Genomic DNA, 23081 nt, shown 5'->3' on the forward strand with positions numbered 1-23081 from the left:
AGTAAAAAGGCGATCACTAGGAATACAAAAATGATGTGCGCTGTAACTGCCAGATCCTTTTTGTTCTTTTACTTGTACTTTCTCTGTTCCTCAATAAAAACAAAAACAAAAAAACTTGTGTACACACACACGCCTCTTCAAATTAGTGGATTTGGCTATTTCAGCCACAGTTTTGGGAAGGCCCTTTCCTGTTTCAGCATGACAATGCCSTTGTGCTCAAAGTGAGGTCCATACAGAAATGCTTTGTAGAGATCGGTGTGGAAGAACTTGACTGGCCTGCACTGAGCCCGGACCTCAACCCCATCAAACACCTTTGAGATGAATTGGAATGCCGACTGCGAGCCAGGCCTAATCGCCCAACATCCGTGCCCGATCTCACTAATTCTCTTGTGGCTGAACGGAAGCAAGTCCCCACAGCAATGTTCCTACATCTAGTGGAAAGCCTTCCCAGTAGAGTGGAGGCTGTTACAGCAGAAAAGGGGGGACTAACTCCATATTAATGCCCATGATTTTGAAATTAGATGTTCGAGCAGGTGTCTACATACTTTTGGTCATGTAGAGTATTTTGCATCCCTCGTTTACTCAAATGTTTTTCATTTATTTTGGCAGTTAACTGTATCTGGCAGCTCGTTATTTACTCAAACAAATAATCTCGTGGGCTATGGTCGACAAAGGAGCATGTATGTTTAAAAATGTCCGGTCTTTGTTTTGGCCTTCTGAGCAGTTCACTGTTGGAACCTGTTCTTTTTACTCCAGGCGAAATGATACTTGATAGGTAGATCAAAACAATTAAGGTGCGAAGTAAAGACTGTTAGTAGCTGCTAGATGGAGTGTGCAATGTAGTGCAGTGAGGAGGGAACTTGGAAGTAATTTGCTGACATCTCTGTCTCAGGAACCACATCAACATGTTATTTATTATCTGCAAAGATGTGCAGAAAATGTACATCTGGAATGTATTAGGGCTGGGAATTGCCAGAGACCTCACAATATGATATTATCACCATACTTAGGTGTCAATACAATATGTATTGCATTTCTCATTATATATTGCAGTTTGATGTTCCAAACATATTCCTCACCATGTGTCTGTCTGCTGCAGATGGATGAGAGAGCCATGAGATTTTTTTGTTTTGTTGATCAGTCACGGAAATATAAGTGCAGAAAAAAAATTGTCTCCCTATTTAAAGATGCACTATGTAGGAATCGCTCCATTTCCTGGTTGCTAAAATTCAACTAGTTTGACAGAACAAGCACGTGTAGTGTAGAGAATCATTGTACCATCTAAACCACTGTGAAATATGTTTGTATTTTCAGCTGTTTGAAGCTGGTGTACAAAACTGAAAGTAAAAGACGCAAAACTTAAGCACGGGAAGCATGGAAATGGATCACACAGAACATCTACCTCTTCTTAGACTTGCTTTCAATGATAATGACAGCTCTATAACTCACATTTCATTGTGAATTTGGTTGGGGTCGCACGAAGTTACACTACCGTTCAAAAGTTTGGGGTCACTTTGACATTTTCCATGAAGACMTACATGAAATGAGTTGTAAAATGAATAGGAAATGTAGTCAAGACATTGACAAGGTTATAAATAATAATTGTGTCCTTCAAACTTTGCTTTCGTCAAAGAATCCTCCATCTGCAGCCATTACAGCCTTGCAGACCTTTTGGCATTCTAGTTGTCAWTTTGTTGAGGTAATCTTAAGAGATTTCACCCCATGCTTCCTGAAGCACCTCCTAAAAGTTGGATTGGCTTAATGGGCACTTCTTACGTACCATACGGTCAAGCTGCTCCCACAACAGCTCAGTAGGGTTGAGATCCGGTGACTGTGCTGGCCACTCCATTATAGACAGAATACCAGATGACTACTTCTTCCCTAAATAGTTCTTGCATAGTTTGGAGCTGTGCTTTGGGTCATTGTCCTGTTGTAGGAGGAAATTGGCTCCAATTAAGTGCTGTCCACAGGGCATGGCATTGCAAAATGGAGTGATAGCCTTCCTCCTTCAAGATTCCTTTTACCCTGTACAAATCTCCCACTTTACCACCACCAAAGCACCCCCAGACCATCACATTGCTTCCACCATGCTTRACAGATGGTGTCAAGCACTCCTCCAGCATCATTGAATTTTTTTCAAAAACAAGGAAATATTTGAGTGACCCCAAACTTTTGAACGGAGTGTACATATTGTAGTTTAAAGTGATGGGGGAAACAATCTATTAATGGAAAATACTGGAGTTTTGTTGCAGTGGTACAGCCTACTAGCTCAAATAATATCCCGATTTTATGTAACTGTATTGATACCCCCATCACTAGAATGCACTTGGCATATGCTGTGCTAGACMGCACCTGCTGTCTGTTGTTGAAGACAATACAGTATCAGAATGTGAACCAGCATTACCCCCTCTATAATGCATGTCTTCTGTCAGTGCATTCATAAGCTCTTTTCATGCCTTTTCATTGCATCCTGATAAACAGTGGTGCAATTTATTTGAATATCATTGGGTGGCAGTCAGGGGCAGGATTTCCAGAAACTAAGGATTAGCACAAATAGAGCCCCACAATGCTTGCTAACGGATATTTATAAATAATTATATTAAATGTATTTATTTTTGTTCTAATATGTATTATGATCATAGTGTAGTTACGGTACAATAGTATAATTATTAGGCCTACCAATATAAGTCTGAAATGTCACTCAGCCCCAGGTGTATATCAGGTTAACTACCTGACCTAACCTGGGAACCATCTTGATTATAATTCCATTACGTGATATATGTGGCATTGCACAAAATATATATCCAGGGGATGATAATGAAGCAATATTTCCACTGTTGAGATGTATGGAGGGATAAGTGGGGTTAGCCATAACAAAGTAGAATGATTTGACAGCTGCTAAAGGGTCTGCATAGTTCTATGTCCCTGTGCTTTCATTTACAGTAAGGGTCTTGTACTAACAAATACCAGAGGCTTGTTCAGGAGGATGCTACAAGACGTTCAGACAGAAATAGGAACATGTAACATTTCATTTGCTGTTTTTCATGTGTTGTAAAACTGTAATTACATTAACATTGTATTAACATTTTGTTAATGGTGATTTTGTAATTGCTTTGTATAGTAAGTAACTTGGTGTTTTTGCGGAATAAGCACTGATTGCCATTTTGTAGTTTCTTTGTCTCTAAATGTTGCTCTCACTCTACCTTTTGTTAATATTTGCAGCACTTAAGAATGTATAATTTGCTGGATTTGAACTAGGACGCATTTCTTCCTTGTCCGTCTGTCTTAACCTCCCAATAGGTAAAGAGTGCTGGCTGAAACCTTTCCCAGCACTATACCGCTCCTGATTTGAGTGAAGGGGACGAGAGTGACGCCTCCTTCTGTGGGACCACCTCAGCGGACAGAACCCCTCCCCCCCCCCCATTCCTCCACGGGCCACCATGGGTGAAGTAGTCATTGTGAAGGAGGGATGGCTTCACAAACGAGGTAATACCTGTACGCTCGATCTCCACCACCCTCTTACCTAAGGCTTTGGAAATCACACAATCTTCCATTGATGTTGCCTCTGTCCTGCTATGAAATAAGTGTAGATTTTGTAGTAGCTTTTTCTGGTTATGTTTGCATGCTTTTCAATTAGCCAACCTGTTGTCTCTTGAGATAAGGGCATATAAAGTCGTCCCTGCATCACACGTTTCTGAGATTGCTTCCTGTTTCAGCTCCATTCACCGATAACCAGGTCTACAATGCAAGTGATGCAATGTTTACGGTCTATAAGAATGTTTATGGCCCCTATGAATGTTTATGGTCCATAAAAATGTGGTTCCTGACACCTAAGGCCTGTGAATACATCCTCATAACAAACCTGTTAGTGTACACACTAGTAGAGGTTATATCAGGGCATTTGTAAAAGCTGATGATGAGAAATGTTTTATGTGTAAAACATTTGCCAATTTCTGGGGGTGGGGGGGGATCGCACATCCATTTAACTTTAAAGCTGTGTTTTTCAACCTTTCTCTTGTTTTGGATTAGTCTTTGTGCAGATTGAACTCTGGGTCTCTGCTGTGACCCAGGCCATTCCATGTGCATATTTTCCGGTCCCGTCTGGAATTGGTGTGTTTTTCACTCGCACCTGCTTCACCTTTGACCCTTTCCGTGTTCTATAAACAAAGAAATAGACCCCCCCCCACACTGTATTAACTAACTGTTGCCAGCGCACGCTAGGGCTGGGCGATATGGCCAAAATATTATATCACGGTATTTAAAATATTTTTTTGTTTGTTTTTGAATAATGAAAGTTGTACATTTTGCTTTGAGTAGTGAATGATCCTAGAGTGGCAACACATCCATTCTAAGTGATTTCATTAAGTCTTTCTCCATTCTGATTGTTTTATACTGTTCAATTCAACTTCAACTAAAACAAATTTCAGCACTTTCATAATTTCTGCATTTCCTGCACTCTGGAAAGAGTACCAAACTGTCATACTTGAATAAAAKTAAAGATACGGTAATAGAAAATTACGCCAGTAAAAGTTAGTCACCCCAGTAAAATACTACTTGAGTAAAAGTATTTGGTTTTAAATATACTTAAGTATCAAAAGTAAATGTAATTGATAAAATGTATCAAAGGTAAAAGTATAAATAATTTCAAATTCCTAAAGCAAACCATTTTTATTTATTTTTTTATTTACGGAGAGCCAGGAGCACACTCACACAATTTACAAACAAAGCATTTGTGTTTAGTGAGTCCTCCAGATCAGAGGTAGTAGATGACCAGGGATGTTCTCTTGATAAGTGCGTGAATTGGATCGTTTTCTGTCCTGCTAAGCATTCAAAATGTAACGAGTACTTTTGGGTGTCAGGGAAAATGCATGGAGTAAAAAGTACAGCATTTTCTTTAGGAATGTAGTGAAGTAAAAGTAGTCCAAATTAAAGTACAGATACCAAAAAAACGACTTAAGTAGTACTTCAAAGTATTTTTACTTAAGTACTTTACACCACTGCTCAATTGAGAATGTCCATACTGCCACGTAGGGCTGCATGATATGGACAAATCATCTAGGACTTATTTTTAACCAAATGTTGCAATTGCAATTTGACTTGCTAATTAGAGCAAAACTGTTGGAATCATGAAAATAGAATGACTAGTCTAATTCTATAGTTAGAATATAATAGTGGGTACATTGAATACAGTGTTTGAGATGACAATGAATTAAAATGCCAGGGAGGAGTTATTGTGACAGGGTAGGAACTAAAGTGTTTCTTAGGGGACCCTATAAGCTTTGGCTACATTGCATGTTTTCTCTTAGCTACTTCATGTATCTAACATATTCTTGCTTTGCATATTCCTCTTTGATTTAGAAGATACTGTTGCACAAACAACAAGCTGATTTAGGTCTACACCATCAMTGGTATTATCAGGCTGTATTGGCTAGCTACATTTGCTCTTACTCAGTACATTTATTAGCTAGCTAGCTATTMGCATTAGTGGCTAACAATTAGCATCTCACAAGATTTAGGGCAACTTGCTAAGAAAGGACATACTAGCTGTTTGCTGATGTAAGAAACATGAACTAATAGTGTCATCATAGAACGCTAGTGGATTTATATTAAGAAGCAAAGTAAAAACGGCATCGTTGTCATCAACATTGTTGCATGTGCTGCATTGACCATGCAGACTGAATGCAAGTGTCTCGTGGTTGAGGAACAACAAATGCTCTCCTTCAGTGACAGGGGGCGTGGCTAGGTCTGTGGCACGGAGAGAGATGACTCAAGTAGCGAAGTAAACTATAAAAATTGACATTACACATGGCGTATCACATTCAACAAACCAAACATTCAAATACTGGTATAGAAGGTAAAGTAAAAACCCAAACCAGTCCCTGCATCAATACCGGTATATCATAATATACGGTACCGCCCAGCCGTAGTGTACGCCGTTACGCCTCAACACAGCTTTAGCCACGGGGACGACCAGATTGCAACAATGAAAAACGATGGTTTTCACACATGAAATCTTCCATGATAGCCTATACTGGATGTAATATATTTTACGGACTCTCCAATATGGTATTTTCTAGCAAATGGTGTTATTGGGTTGTGTACAACACCCAACTCAACCAGAGGCCAACTTTCTGGAAAAGCCAGGCGGCGCAATGGAGCAGGGATTAGGGTGTGGCTGAGGATGGCAGCAGCAAGACTCCTACTACACAAACTGTGGAAGCGGGACGGTCGGCGTTTGCAAGGCCATTGGGTTTTTACTGGAGAGTCCTACCCCCTCCCTCCCTCCAGCCTTGGCCAGTCAGTCGGACAGTGTAGCGCCGTGGCTAGGAGTTTGGGGGTCATCCCAGTTCAGCTATGCAGACAGACCCCACCCAGAATGGCTCTGGGCCCTGATCAAAAGGCAGCCAGYGCTGGATTTGCGCCGCTTAATGTGGCGGGGAGCCTGTTTTGTCCACAAGGGATTTKGAGATGTTTTCTCTCTTGACGTGACCATGGTGACATCACCCACAGGAAACTATGAAGGCTGCAGAGTGGTTCTGTCAGACACTTTCTGCTCAGGGTGGATTTTGCCCACCTGTCACTCAAACATCCTACAACAAATTTWGTTTAGCAGTGTTTCCCCTAGGATTTATTTTCAACAGTGGTGGCAAAGGAAGCGTAGGGGGAGGGGTAGTGGGTGTGTCCAATAGCACAGCCTCCAACTGAAAGTTTAGTGGCTCTCTTGGCCGCAGAGACTAAATGTAGCTGTTTTAAAGCGAATTACTTGCAATTCTACTAGGCCTGACCCATTTTAGTCGATTGGTGGATTGTTTGGTCGATAGGCTGTTGGTCGATCGAGATTTCTTTAGTCGAGCAGTAGCAATAAAAATAATAATCATGGTGTACAAGACACCTGTCCGATTCTTGCATGTCTGAGTGGACTGATCCATGGGGATGGCACAGTCCATCAGTCAGATATTTGCTACTGAAATTGTATGTGGTTATATTATGTAAGAACAATGTTGCATCACAAATAAAAATATATATTTTACAAATGGGTTTTCTTCCGCGTTGGATGCGGTTCTGAAACACATCAGTGCGCTGTTGAATTGGCGCCTTTTCATAGACCATGTTGCCATGTGCATAATAGCGAAGTTAACCAGCATATTGGTGTTGAGAACAATGGGGCGGAGGCAGCAGAAGAGTTAGGAGATGAGAGAACAGCCCTTGCCTTAATTGTGGAGTAGAAGTGAGGAGAGRGAGGAAACCCCAACTTAATTAGGTCTTTAATCAATAGCTTAACTGTTTAAATGTACTTGGCTTTATAAATCATATCTACAGAAATGACATCCTGCTTCTGTTGCCTGTTTGAGTGTTTAACAGCCTACTGATTCCATGAGCACCAGGCCTCATGTAACCACAACAACCACTCATGTAACCACAACAACCACTCATGTAACCACAACAACCACTCATGTAACCAAAACAAGAACACACACTGTTTTTAATCTTTGATATGCTGAAATAAAGACTTCACACTTTCTTTTTTTCCGTTAGACCAGCCTCTGGTATTATTTTTTATTTATTTAGTGTCTACACTGTTCCAAATGGTCAAATTATATATATAATAATGGCACTTTTTCCTTGATCTCCTTATTGTTATTATTATCATTATAAGAAGTAATGTCATTATCATTAGTAGGCTTAGTATAGCAGCCTTGTATAACCACCATTGAGCTGTATGCTTAAAAGAGCGCATCCTGTTTAATCTTAATACCGTAACCAACTTCGGCCTATATTTCAATTCTTAAATATCAATCATTTATTAATTAATGTCATCACACAGCAAATGAGTCATTTATGATTTGAAATGCAATAAAGCATTTTAGTTTTAATTAAATAAAAGGGATGATTGAATAATTAGTGTAAACAATAAATAGGCCTAAATCGTTCCATTTCTCTAATTTGCTTAACGAATGAATGTGACTGTTTTTAGTCTTTGCTGTAATAAAGGCTTTACCAAAAAAAACATACTTTGTTCCAAATGGTCAGAAAACGTATATTGTAATCTAACAGCACCTGTTTGTCACACATAATATGCACGCAGCGCTTGCCCCTTACTTTATTCTTGATCACCAGTACTTTCCACAACTAGTCATTCATTCCACACACCTTTACCTCCTGAGCAACCAGTAAACATTCCCCCGTTTTCAAGTTTATTTGTCACGTCCTCTAAATCCATTTTTCTGTCGTGTTACGCTGGTCAGAGTTTATGACCAATTTATCGATGTGATTATGATATGCTATAGATCAGACCCTATTGGTCGCATGCATCAGTAAAGAGAGCAAGGGTTGAGGAAATAGGTAAACAATTCTGAACAAATGAGAGATTTCGGTAAGAACTTTTCAGTCAGACTTGGTTGTAATTATGTTGCAGTGCAATACACACTGTTGATGTTCTGTAGTGGTCGCTGCAGCAGGGAGGAGAGGGAGACGACAGGTGCTAGTCAGTCACTCGCTGTTTATTTATTTTTTTACACAGCGCAGCAAGTCTGAGCCAGGTCCAGCGCAATCAAATCAATTGCGGTCARACTCCCTCTAGTCATTTGTCTTAATTATTTAATCAAACAGTTTGCTTAAAGGATCAGACAAGCTCAGTGCATATAAACTCAGCAAAAAAAGATAAGTCCTTTTTTCAGGACCCTGTCTTTCAAAGATAATTTGTAAAAATCCAAATWACTTTACAGATCTTCATTGCAAAGGATTTAAACACTGTTTCCCATGCTTGTTCAATGAACCATAAACAATTAATAAACATGCACCTGTGGAACTGTCGTTAAGACACTAACAGCTTAGACGGTAGGCAATTAAGGTCACAGTTATGATAACTTAGGACACTAAAGAGGCCTTTCTACTGACTCTGAAAAACACCAAAAAGATACACAGGGTCCCTGCTCATCTGCGGGAACATGCCTTAGGCATGCTGCAAGAAGGCATGACGACTGCAGATGTGGCCAGGGCAATAAATTGCAATGTCCGTACTGTGAGATGCCTAAGACAGCGCTACAGGGTGACAAGAGGGACAACTGATTGTCCTCGCAGTGGCAGACCACGTGTAACAACACCTGCACAGGATCGGAACATCACACCTGCGGGACAGGTACAGGATGGCAATAACTGCCCGAGTTACACCAGGAACGCACAATCCCTCCATCAGTGCTCAGACTGTCCACTAGAGGCCGGACTGYGGGCTTGTAGGCCTGTTGTAAGGCAGGTCCTCACCAGACATCACCGGCAACAACGTCATCTATGGGCACAAACCCACCGTAGCTGGACCAGACAGGACTGGCAAAATGTTCACTGACTAGTCGCGGTTTTGTCTCACCGGGGGGTGATGGTCTGATTCGTGTTAATCGTCGAAGGAATAAGCGTTACATCGAGGCCTGTACTCTGGAGCGGGATCGATTTGGAGGTGGCGGGTCCGTCATGGTCTGGGGCGGTGTGTCACAGSATCATCGGACTGAGTTTGTTGTCATTGCCTGCAATCTCAACGCTGTGCGTTACGGGGAAGACATCCTCCTCCCTCATGTGGTACCCTTCCTGCAGGCTCATCCTGACATGACCTTCCAGCATGACAATGCCACCAGCCATACTGCTCATTCTGTGTGTGATTTCCTGCAAGACAGGAATGTCAGAGTTCTGCCGTGGCCAGCGACGAGTCCAGATCTCAATCCCATTGAGCACGTCTGGGACCTGTTGGATCGGAGGGTGAGAGCTAGGGCCATTCCCCCCAGAAATGTCCGGGAACTTGCAGGTGCCTTGGTGGAAGAGTGAGGTAACATCTCACAGCAAGAACTGGCAAATCTGGTGCAGTCCAGGAGATGCACTGCAGTACTTAATACAGCTGGTGGCCACACCAGATACCCCCCCCACCCTCCCTTTGTTCAGGGACTCATTATTCCATTTCTGTTAGTCACATGTCTGTGGAACTTGTTCAGTTTGTCTGTTAAATTTTATGTTCATACAAATATTTACACGTTAAGTTTGCTGAAAATAAACGTAGACAGTGAGAGCACGCTTCTTTTTATGCTGAGTTTAGTTGATTTGATTAAAACACATAGGATGTGTCTATATATGGAGAAATATGTTTAAACATTTACCAATCGATTGGTCGAAAGAAAAGACTATTCGASCAAGTTTTTTTTTGTAGGGGACATTCTTAATTCTACACATTTTGGCATGAGGTGGAGAGAAAGTTGTACAGTTTTAAAGCTATACTGTACAAAAATAGAAACTCATCAAGATTTTACTTAGTTACAGTTCATAAGGAAATCAGTCAATTGAAATAAATAAATTGAGACCTTATCTATGGTTTTCACATGAATACAGATCTGCATATGTTGGTCACAGATACTATAACTTTTTTAAAAGGTAGGGGCATGGATAGGGATGTTACGGTGACTGTATTACTGCCACACCGGCAGTCACGGGTCTAGAAGGCAGTCAAATTCCACGTGGCTGTTTTATCATGGTAATTAGGCTTCTGATGCTGCTGATGGTAATTTGTAGCGTAAACGTGCTAACTGCCTGGTATTCAGCACTTCATTGTTCCTCTAATCACTCTGACATCAATGCAAATGTAATCGTAAATCAAACATTTCATGAGTGCTCATGTTGCGCAACATTACTATAGGCTATGCAATTGCGTGAACATTTGATGGCCTTTATTAAAAAGAGGAGCATCCCATCAGCTTTCTATAGGCTAGGCCTATTACATTTTATTCATCAACTTTCCTAATATTGTGTCGCTTTAATGCAGGAACAAAGCCTACCTGGCTGGCATGGAAAAAAGCGTCCTCCATTTTCTATTTAAGTGCGTAGTTTACATGCATTTTCTTTGCCCATGCCCCTGTTCTGAGACAGATGCATGATAATGGTCCATTCTAAATCAAAACTAATTTCACACATATGTAAAGACAACATTAAATTAAGAATAGTCTGATGGGTGACAATATTAGCCTATTGCTTGTGAATTATGTATTATCACTTAAGTCACGAAACAGAGCATACCTTATTTATTTTGAGACTTTTTCAAATCCTAGTTGCACACATGTATCCTAGACCATAGGTTTATGTTTGGATAAGGTTTGTATCACGACTAAAGTGGCCAAATAAGGTCTTGAAAATGAAGCACATTAATCTGCTTTACAACCGGTGTAAAGCCTAACTGGCAAACTTGTTTCAAGTTTGGGGAAGATCATTTTTACCATAAAAATGCACCTTTATAATAAAGCATTACATGGATAATTGCATTTGCTGTCACTTTCAAGAACAGTTTTCCTGCCAATAGATTGCATTTTGGAACATTTGCGCTTATAGCCTGCCGCCGTGTGCTCATTGCTGCGCATATAATGTGAAAAAATAGCCTAATAGTTTAAAAATTTTAAGCTAAACCATCAGCCTCATTGCGTTTAAAAGTTTTTTGATGCGAGTTGTATTCATTTGTGATCTATCGCATCCCACGACTGTCCAAGAGTGTTTGGATTATTTATTTATTTATTACACAGAAGGACAAGTTGACCAGTAGAATAGGTCAAAATTTGCACTATGGGGGACAGTAGATTGACATAGGCTAGTGCTTTTGCTGTTCGTTAAGCCTACTGAACTTGTTGGCTGACGAAAAGTAGGCTAAATGTGGACAGTTCTAACATCTTCAATATGCGCCTCGGAATTCGATAAGGGGGGACGTGCGCAGTTGCATCCACGACGTGTCATTCACTTGTAGCCTACTACTTAGCTAAAATGACTGTAAAGGACCCGATCATATAGCRGGCATTGGCTACATCTCAGAGAGCCATGTGAGTGAGAGGTGCTTCGGAGCACGRCAGCCGGGAATTATAATTAGTTTATTATATTCAGCTCAAGGACACAACGGCCACTTTGGCCTCAAAAGGCCTGGATTTTTGGGAAAGGTGGGGCGCTTCGACAACAGCCGGTGAAATTGCAGAGCGCGAAATTCAAAATACAAAAATTKTAATATTTAAACATTCATGAAAATAAGTGTTATACAAYATTTAAAGCAYAACTTCTTGTTAATCCAGCCGCTTTGTCAGATTTCAAAAAGGCTTTATGGCGAAAGCATACCATGCGATTTATCTGAGGACAGCGCCCCGCATACAAAAGCATTAAAAACATTTTCCAAACCAGCAGAGGTGTCACAAAAGTCACAAATAGCGATAAGATAAATCACTTACCTTTGAAGATCTTCCTCTGTTTTCAATCCCAAGGGTCCCAGCTACACAACAAATGGTTGTTTTGTTCGATAAAGTCCTTTATTTCCCAAAAGTCAGTTTAGTTGGAACGTTTGATTCAGTAATCCACCTGTTCCACTAGTTCAACATGCATACAAAGGAATCCCAAAAGTTACCAATAAACTTTGTCCAAATAGGTCAAACAACGTTTCTAATCAACCCTCAGGTACCCTAATGTGTAAATAAACAATAACATTTAAGACTGAATGTTGTATGTTTAATACAGGAGATAAATAACGAGGTGTGCGTCCTCATCCACGCATGCCACAAGACAGTCAAAATGAGAGCCACCTTGAAAAACTACAACTACTAATTCATTTTTCAAAAAACAAACCAGAAACCCTTTCTAACCCTTACCCTTAATGCAATCTGGGAGGATTTTCTTTGAATTCCTCATAGACAAWCATTTCAATGGGTGGTGACCTAAAAAAAAAAAAATGTTTAATTCCGGATGGATTCTCCTCAGGTTTTAGCCTGCCATATCAGTTCTGTTATACTCAGACATTATTTTAACAGTTTTAGAAACTTCAGATTGTTTCCTATCCAATACTACGAATTATATGCATATCCTAGCTTCTGGGCATGAGTAACAGGCAGTTTACTTTGGGCACGTCAGTCATCTGAACTTCCGAATATATTGCCCCCTAGCCTTAAGAAGTTAATTAAGGGGGATTACGGCCACACGAGGGGGATGCCGCCGGGAAATTCGAGGCTTGGCGAGAATATCAAATTGKGAATGAGAGACTGAAGTGTGTGCAGCTTGCGACTTCTTTCCAAATCGTCATTAGAGTCCCATCATGAGTGTATAAAAAATCTAAACATATATTGCCCACCGTTTATCACAACTAAAGTTGCATAAATAACTATAAATTAAGTATATAGGACCAATTTCTTTGTTAACCGCTCAACAAATAGCCGCATGTGCGCACTTTTTTTCAAAATAATGCCATGGGACTCTAAGCAAAACTTGTCTGTTAAAATAAACTAGTGTAGCGCACAGTCATATGGCATAGCCTAACGTAAGGACCACTCAGAGTATTCTATTCTTCTGAAATAGACTACATTTTCTTCATATCATGTTTGTTTAGACCTGTCTAACTTAAATAATGGATTTATTGTGATGATGTAGGCTATATTACATGSATTTATTAGACTTTTTAAAATGTAGATATTCCAAAGGTCTGCATCATTGGCTTGTAGGATATGCGTGGAAGCCAGGAGATGCTAAACATGTTTTATGCTAATTAACGGTCAATTACCGTGAGACCAGCAGTTCTTTTCTTGACAATCACCGGCTGGCAATTTCATGACCGCCACAGCCCTAGGCGTGGATCAGAAAACCAGTCAGTATCTGCTGTGGCCWCCATTTGCCCCATGCAGCATGACACCTCCATCGCATAGAGCTAATCAGGCTGTTGATTGTGGAATGTTGTCCCACTCCTCTTCAATGACTGTGCGAAGTTGCTAGATATTAACGGGAACTGGAACATGCTGTCGTGCATGCCGGTCCCGAGCATCCCAAACATGCTCAATGGGTGACATGTCTGAGTATGCAGGCCATGGAAGAACTGGTACATTTTCAGCTTCCAGGAATTGTGTACAGATCCTTGTGACATGGGGCTATGCATTATCATGCTGAAACATGAGGGGATGGCAGTGGATGAATGGCACGACAATGGRCCTCAGGAACTTGTCACTGTATATGTCTGCGTTCAAATTGCCATTGATAAAATGCAATTGTGTTTGTGGTCCGTAGCTTATGCCTGCCCATACCATAACCTCACCGCCACCRTGGGGCACTCTGTTCACAACGTTGACATCAGCAAACCGCTCGCCCACACGGTGCCATACACKTTTTCAGCRGTTGCGAGGCTGGTTGGACGTACTGCTGAATTCTCTAAAACGGCGGCTTATGGTAGAGAAATTAACATTAAATTCTCTGGCAACAGATCTGGTGGACATTCCTGCAGTCAGCATGCCAATTGCACTCTCCCTGAACTTGAGGCATCTGTGGCATTGTGTTGTGACAAAACGGCACATTTTATAGTGCTCTTTTATGTGCATATTGGGATATTTTATTTCATCTCCTGAAACATGGGACTAACGCCTAATATTTTTTGATAAGTGTAGTTTCCTGCAATTCTACATATTTTGCCATGGCTTATGCAGTGTTCTAATGCTGAGTGACTCAAACATTATAGCAAAATCAATGGGGGGCCCATGAAATTTGGAATTTTATTCTCCCTGACTGGCTACTTTTTTATTTTGTTTGTTAGTTCTCAAAGATGATCTTATAATTGGGTAGCTACATTATCTTTTCTATGTACTTTATATCTATCTGGTTTTAGTCGTTTTAAGTTTAAACTGAAAACCTTTTCCCATCTCTTGAATATCATTTTCTAAAAAATTATACAGTACCAGTCAAAGGTTTGGACACCAACTCATTCCAGGGTTTTTCTTTATTTGTACTATTTTCTACATTGTACAATAGTGAAGACATCACAACTATGAAATAACACATGGAATCATGTAGTAACACTTGGCATTCTCTCAACCAGCTTCATGAGGTAGTCAAGTGAATTTGTGGAATTTCTTTCCTTGTATTTGAACCAATCAGTTGTGTTGTGACAAGGTAGGGTTGGAATACAGAAGATATCACTATTTGGTAAAAGACCAAGTCCATATTATTGCAAGAACAGYTCAAATAAGCAAAGAGAAAGATTACTTTAAGACATGAAGGTYGGTAAATCCGGAACATTTCAACAACTTTGAAAGTTTCTTCAAGTGCAGTTGAAAACCATCAAGCACTATGATGTAATCGGCTCTCATGAAGACCGCTGCAGGAAAGGAAGACCCAGAGGTACCTCTAATGAACTTATCCTCTGCAGTAGAATTAACTGCACCTCAAATTGCAGCCCAAATAAAAACTTCMGAGTTCAAATTAGACACCTCAACATCAACTGTTTAGAGGAGACTGCATGAATCAGGCTTCCATGGTAGAATTGCTGCACAGAAACCACTACTAAGGACACCAATAAGAAGACCTGTTTGGGCCAAGAAACGCAAGCAATGGATTAGACCGGTGGAAATCTGTCCTTTTGGTCTGATGAGTCCAAATTTGAGATTTTTGGTTCCAACCGTCGTGTCTTTGAGACGCAGAGTAGGTGAACGGACCTCCGCATGTGTGATGGTGTCGGGGRWGCTTTGCTGGTGACACTGTCTGTGATTTTATTTAGAATTCAAGGCACACTTAACCAGCATTCTGCAGCGATATACCATCACATCTGGTTTGGGCTTAGTCCCACTAATTTGTTTATCAACAGGACAATGAGCCAACACACCTCCAGGCTGTGTAAGGGCTATTTGACCAAGAAGGAGAGCTGCATCAGATGACCTGGCCTCCACAATCCCCCGACCTCAACCCAATTGAGATGGTTTGGGATGAGTTGGACCGCAGAATGAAGAAAAAGCAGCCAACAAGACCTGAGCATATGTGGGAACTCCTTCAAGACTGTTGGAAAAGCATTCCAGGTGAAGCTGGTTGAGAGAAAACGGCAAGAGTGCAAAGCTGTCAAGGCAAATATATTTTGATTTAACCCTATTTTTGGTTACTACATGTGTTATTTCATAGTTTGTCTTCACTATCATTCTTCACTATACTATCATACAATGTATAAAATAGTAAAAATAAAGAAAAACCCTTGAATGAGTAGGTGTGTCCAAACTTCTGTATATTTTTGGGGGACTGGTGCCTACGATTTAGCTGCGGGAGACTGGTGCCTAAGATTTAGCAGCGGCGGCCTGACGCTGCAAAATGAATATAGGGGAAACACTGAGGGTCATGCTCGTTAAAGCACTGAATGGCAGCCACCTAATTTAAACAGGCCAAGCATACCAGTCATGTCTCATCTGTATGGTTGACAACATGCTGAACTGATTTGTATGTACTGAAAATGAGGTGTATACATTTTGCCTGAATGACACAATTTTATGTCAAGTATCTTGCTTCCATTAAATAGGGCTGTATTTTAGTGTGAGGTGAGTTAAGTACACAAGATTTACTGGATGGTATTCAAAGGTGTTCTCTTATGGGATCGGTTCCATCACAGCAGACAGAGCGTGGACTTTCCCACTATTCCAGGGATAATCAAAGCCACGGATGGCTGCTTGGATGACCTCCCTGTGATTCTTTTCACGTTGAAACGCGGCAGGGGCCTGAGCCAAGGAGTTAGTCACCCACTGGAAAAGCCTGCTCTGAGGGAAAAACATCTGGATTCCCTGGAACGCATCCACCCTTCCCTTTAGCCAATCTCTCAACATGGCTAGGAGTTCTCCGATTCCAATCAAATGAGTCATACAAGATGAAGGAGAAACAAGATGGTTTGGATGTGACTCAAATCACCACTGGAAAGACGTATTCTTAAATCCCAGCTTCAGCCTAAATTATGTTTTAGTATCCTGGCAGCTGGTTTGTCCCTGATATGGGACTAGCCTCGCGGCTAGTCGAAGTAGCCACACCCATGTTGCAGGCAGCAGACCACACCCTTTATTGTGCAGCTGTGTGGCTTGCGATGGTGTGCCACTCTTGCCTGATCAAAGCATTCCATTTGTGAATGTTGCAGAGATGGATACACCAGGATCTGTCTGTAGAGATTGGCAGTTAGTTGGGGGAGGGTGGCCATGGTTGTTAGCCAGGCCATCCAGTACCTTCCTTACCAAAAACCTCAGACCCAGTGTGGTTGAACACACTGTGGAGTGAGTTGAGGAATCTTGAGGAGTGGTTGTAAGGCTGAGACGTACTTGTGGTGTTGGCTCCTCTCAACACTTACATGTAGATGAGAAATGTGTGCTGAGTTAGTGCTGTACGTGTACATTTGATTACTGTACCACCTTGTGTTAACAAGGCCTAGCATAAGGCTCATAGATGCTTGCAAATGGGACTACTGACCAGAAGACTACTGGACCACTGTTGCCTGTGCTTGTGTTTGAATGGAAAAGGCCAGAGACAGCTGACATCTGACTGCTGTTTTGACCCACTTGTCTTAGTCTAGACAGGAAGTGTGCGGGTCTACCCTCATTCATTCTGCTCACAAGCTATTTTCATGCAATACTCTTTTCAGAGTGATATTAACGAAGTGTAAGCACACTATGCATACATAGATGATTGATTGCTTTGCCAATAAAGGTACTTGTTTAAGTTGCTTCTTTTGTAGCTATCTACATGCATACAACGCAATAGTTTACATGTGTTCGACTTCTCTTTTAGAAGAGACTACCTAAGACAACCAGACGGGCGGGAGGAGGAAGTGGATTCTTATTATAAGCCACACAGTTCCTTTTGAAACCACATCCTCCTCCTAACCCAGACTGCAATGGCATCTCTTATCTGCCCTGTCACTGTACCACCGGGCTTAGCCACTGACTTCCTGCCTGCTTGGGTAGCTATAAATTATTTATTCATTATTAGTTTTAATCACAATTGTTTACTGGGTCTCTCTCCTTTTACCTCAAATGCACTGATCTGCCACTAGGGTGGAGGCAGATTTTATGTAGTGTTGCAAACGGAGAGTATATTATTGCTAACTGTAATTTTATCACATGACATTTAGTAGCCTTTTGGGTACTTCAGATAATCATGTGTATCTCTGGCCCTCTGTGTGGCCTTATCACATGTAAAATAAATATAGAAAATTATCAAATAAGATTTTATAAATAGAATGACAAAGCTGTAAAACATGATCCTAAATATAAACCATCAACTTAGTRAATAGCATTGCTGTTTAATATGAGGGTTTCAGCATGAAATACACTTTGTTTAATTTAAAAAAAAATGTTTTGGTGCCAAACTGGTGGCAGTTGTGAAAAGTAAATAGTTGGAAGAGTTGCAGTTAAATGAAAACAATGCTATTGTTGAATTGATGCTTTTTAAATTTTCTCTTGAATCATATGTTCTATCCATTAGAAACTCATGGACACAGATGTAAGCAAATGAATACTATATATATTAATACATTTTTATAAAAGTTCAAATATAAATGACCAGAGTTACCATAGTGGCATAAATGACCAGTTAATTACCGAAAGTTCAGGCCTAGGTGTTGTGTTTGTAAGACATGGGTTTGAGATGAGCGTCTTTGGTAATTGAGTCTAGACGGGAACCATACAACACTTAATATATAGAGATGGATTGTCTTTATAGACAGTTTAGTTGTTAAGAAAATAAAATGACACCTGCGCAACTGAGGCAAAACAGACTGGGTTGGCTTGAATTGTTGACAACATGTAAACTATATTTCGTCRACAATGTTTATTGAAAACATTACATTTGCACAATGTCTCAAATACATCGTTACAGTTGTTGGTTAGCTTGCGATTCTTAGCCATATTACCATCGATATGACATCAGTCAAAAAGATACGAGCTGAAATAAGCCACCTACTATTTCCCACATGGCAGCAGCACTTCCCCTCTAAATGACACAAAAACGATTTTTTTTCTGTCACACACTCACATGCTGACCAGACCGGACACGTCGCGTGCGCAAGCGTCGCAAAATAAATTTAGAAATCCATGCTATTCAATTATTGCACCCACACTGCTCGCGCGCGCCAACGAGCGTCTGCGATGCCAAGGGCTAAAATATAACTCATTCCTATTTCTGACGCAGATCGCGCTGCAGGTCCTGCCTCTCCCTCCCATCTCCTCATTGGTTTATAGAAGCAGGTACCCACGTGCCATCTCGTGCCATCTCCTCATTGGTTATACCCACGTGGGTGAATGAAACTGTTGTGCAGTGGAATGTCCTTGTTTCATCGCGCACTAGCGACTCCTGTGGCGGTCCWGGCGCATGCACGCTGACATGGTCGCCAGGTGTACGGTGTTTCCTCCGACGCATTGGTGCGGCTGGCTTCCGGGTTAAGCGGGCATTGTCAATAAGCAGTGCGGCTTGGTTGGGTTGTGTTCCGGAGGACGCATGGCTCTCGACCTTCGCCTCTCCCGAGTCCATATGGGAGTTGCAGCGATGAGACAAGACTAACTACCAATTGGATACCATGAAATTGGGGAGGGAAAAAAGGGGTAGTAAAAAATTTCAAAAATAACCTACGCTGCTACTACATTCGGAAAGTATTCAGACCCCTTTTTCTATATTTTGTTACGTTACAGCCTTAACCCAAAAATGTATTGCATTATTTACCCCCCACATCAATCTACACAGAATGATTACAAAGCAAAAACAGATGTATACATTTTTGCAAATGTATTAGAAATTCAAAACGGATTACATTTACACAAGTATTCAGACCCTTAGTACTTTGTTGAAGCACCTTCGGCCACGATTACAGCCTTGTCTTCTTGGGTATGACGCTACAAGCTTGGCACACCTGTATTTGGGGAGTTTCTCACATTCTTCTCTGCAGATCCTCTCAAGCTCTGTCAGGTTGGATCGGGAGTGTCGCTGCACAGCTATTTTCAGATCTCTCCAGAAATGTTTGGTAGGGTTCAAGTCCAGGCTCTGGCTGGGCCACGCAAGGATATTCAGAGACTTGTCCCTAAGCCACTCCTGCGTTGTCTTGGCTGTGTGCTTAGGATCGTTGTCCTGTTGGAAGGTGAACCTTCACCCCAGTCTGAGATCCTGAGCGCTCTGGAGCAGGTTTTCATCAAGGATCTCGCTCTACTTTGCTCCGTTAAGCTTTCCCTCGATCCTGACTAGTCTCCCAGTCCCTGCTGCTGAAAAACATCCCCACAGCATGATGTTGCCACCACCATGCTTCACTGTAGGGATGATTCCACGTTTCTTCCAGACGTGACGCTTGGYATTCAGGCCAAAGAGTTCAACCTTGGTTTCATCTGACCAGAGAATCTTGTTTCTCATGGTCAGAGTCCTTTTAGGTGCCTTTTTGKCAAACTCCAAGCGGGCTGTCATGTACCTTTTGCTGAGGAGTGGCTTCCGTCTGGCCACTACCAAAAGGCCTGATTGGTGGAGTGCTGCAGAGACGGTTGTCCTTTTGGAAGGTTCTCCCGTCTCCACAGAAGAACTCTGGAACTCTGTCTGAGTGACCATCTGGGTTCTTGTTCACCTCCCTGACCAAGGCCCTTCTCCCCCGATTGCTCTGTTTGTCCCGGGCGGCCAGTTCTAGGAAGAGTCTCTTGGGGGGGTTCCAAACTTCTTCCATTTAAGAATGATGGATGCCGCTGTGTTCTTGGACCTTCATTGCTGCGGATATYTTTTTTTGTACCCTTCCCCAAATTCGACCTCATGGCTTGGTTTTTGCTCTGACATCAAATTTTATTKGTCACATACACATGGTTAGCAGACGTTAATGCGAGTGTAGCGAAATGCTTGTGCTTCTAGTTCCGACCATGCAGTAATATCTAACAAGTAATCTAACAATTTCACAACAGCTACCTTATACACAGAGGTGTAAAGGAATGAATATGTACATATAAATCTATGGATGAGCGATGGCCGAACGGCATAGGAAAGATGCAGTAGATAGTATAGAGTACATTATATACATATGAGAGGAGTAATGTAGGGTATGTAAACATTATATGAAGTGGCATAGTTTAAAGTGACTAGTGATACATTTATTACATCCCATTTTTTATTATTAAAGTGGCTAGAGATTTGAGTCTGTATGTTGGCAGAAGCCACCTCAATGTTAGTGATGGCTGTTTACCAGTCTGATGGCCTTGAGATAGAAGCTGTTTTTCAATCTCTCGGTCCCAGCTTTGATGCACCTGTACTGACCTCGCCTTCTGGAGGATAGCGGGGTGAACAGGCAGTGGCTCGAGTGGTTGTTGTCCTTGATGATCTTTTTGGCCTTCCTGAAACATCGGGTGGTGTAGGTGTCCTGGAGGGCAGGTAGTTTGCCTCCGGTGATGCGTTGTGCAGACCTCACTACCCTCTGGACAGCCCTACAGTTGTGGGCAGAGAACGCACCCTTGTGGGGTCCCAGTGTTGAGGATCAGCGGGGTGGAGATGTTGTTTCCTACCCTCACCACCTGGGGGCGGCCCGTCGGAAAGTCCAGGACCCAGTTGCACAGGGTGGGGTGAGCTTAATGACGAGTTTGGAGGGTACTATGGTGTTAAATGCTGAGCTGTAATTGATGAACAGCATTCTTACATAGGTATTCCTCTTGTCCAGATGGATTAGGGCAGTGTGCAGTGTGATTGCGTCGTCTGTGGACCTATTGGGGCGGTAAGCAAATTGGAGTGGGTCTAGGGTGTATGGTAGGGTGGAGGTGATATGATCCTTGACTAGTCTCTCAAAGCACTTCATGATGACTGAAGTGAGTGCTACGGGGCGATAGTCGTTTAGCTCAGTTAGCTTTCTTGGGAACAGGAACAATGGTGGCCCTCTTGAAGCATGTGGGAACAGCAGACTGGGATAGGGATTGATTGAATATGTCCGTAAACACACCAGCCAGCTGGTCTGCGCATGCTCTGAGGACGCGGCTAGGGATGGCGTCTGGGCCGGCAGCCTTGCGAGGGTTAACACATTTAAATGTTTTACTCACGTTGGCTGCGGTGAAGAAGAGCCCGCAGGTTTTGGTAGCGGGCCGTGTCAGTGGCACTGTATTGTCCTCAAAGCGAGCAAAGAAGTTGTTTAGTTTGTCTGAGAGCAAGACATCAGTGTTCGCGACGGGGCTGGTTTTCTTTTTGTAGTCTGTGATTGTCTGTAGACCYTGTCACATACGTCTCGTGTCTGAGCTGTTGATTTGCGACTCCTCTTTGTCTCTATACTGACGCTTAGCTTGTTTGATTGCCTTGCGGAGGGAATAGCTACACTGTTTGTATTCGGTCATGTTTCAGGTCACCTTGCCATGATTAAAATCAGTGGTTTGCGCTTTCAGTTTTGCGCGAATGCTGCAATCAATCCACGGTWTCTGGTTGGGGAAGGTCCCACAGTACTGTCAACTGTGGGACTTTATATAGACAGGTGTGTGCCTTTCCAAATCATGTCCCATCAATTGAATTTACCACAGGTGGACTCCAAACAAGTTGTAGGAACATCTCAAGGATGATCAATGGAAACAGGATGCACCTGAGCTCAATTTAGTCACATAGCAAAGGGTTTGAATACTAAAGGTATTTCTGTTTATTTTTTATAAACTTTCTAAAAACCTGTTCACTTTGTCATTATGGGGTATTGTGTGTAGATTAAGGAAAAACATTTATTTAATCAGTTTTAGAAAAGGCTGTAATGTAACAAAATGTGGGGAGTTTAAGGTCTAAATACTTTCCCGAAATCATTGTATATTTATAGAGCTACCTCGTTTACCTCCTATTGCTGCACATCGGTACTCATACTCCCTGTATATAACCATGCTATTTTTCTCATTAGTTATACCTCATAATGATTTTTTTAAACTCTAATGTTGGAAAAGGACCCGTAAGTAAGCTTTTCACTGTTAATCTGTAGCCTGTTGTTGATTAAGCATGTGACAAATACAATTTCATTCATTTATGTGTGTGTGTGTGTGTGTGTGTGTGTGTGTGGATTTCTGCATGAAATAGCCTTTTTTTCACACTTATTTTACTTTAAATGTTTTGTCACCAAAATGTTGAAAAAAGTACATTTGAAAGTAATCCCATTGTTGATTTAGATGCTTTTTTCAATTAGGCTTTTCTCTTGAAACCTATGGACAATATTGACACAGAGATATAAAAAAAATAATACTATATACGACTACAATTGGAAAGAAAAAAAATGACCAAGTTGCCATAAATTACCGCAAGTTTAACCCTAGGCCTATGTGTTTGCAAAGATATGGGTTTCAGATGAG

The 23081-nt window shown here is 41.5% G+C and overlaps 1 protein-coding gene across 3 annotated transcripts in view; it reads left to right on the forward strand.

The window, feature by feature from the left end:
• LOC111972741 (RAC-alpha serine/threonine-protein kinase) overlaps positions 1–23081 on the forward strand; it is a 76047-nt gene that overhangs the window by 46333 nt on the left and 6633 nt on the right. For all 3 annotated transcript variants that reach the window (XM_023999803.1, XM_023999804.1, XM_070446566.1), the window contains exon 2: positions 3301–3486. In XM_023999803.1, the coding sequence (XP_023855571.1) occupies positions 3441–3486 (46 nt within the window). In that variant the 5' untranslated portion in view covers positions 3301–3440. The remainder of the gene's footprint in view (positions 1–3300; positions 3487–23081) is intronic.

This window comes from Salvelinus sp. IW2-2015, linkage group LG14, assembly GCF_002910315.2.
Source record: "Salvelinus sp. IW2-2015 linkage group LG14, ASM291031v2, whole genome shotgun sequence".
NCBI lineage: Eukaryota > Metazoa > Chordata > Actinopteri > Salmoniformes > Salmonidae > Salvelinus > Salvelinus sp. IW2-2015.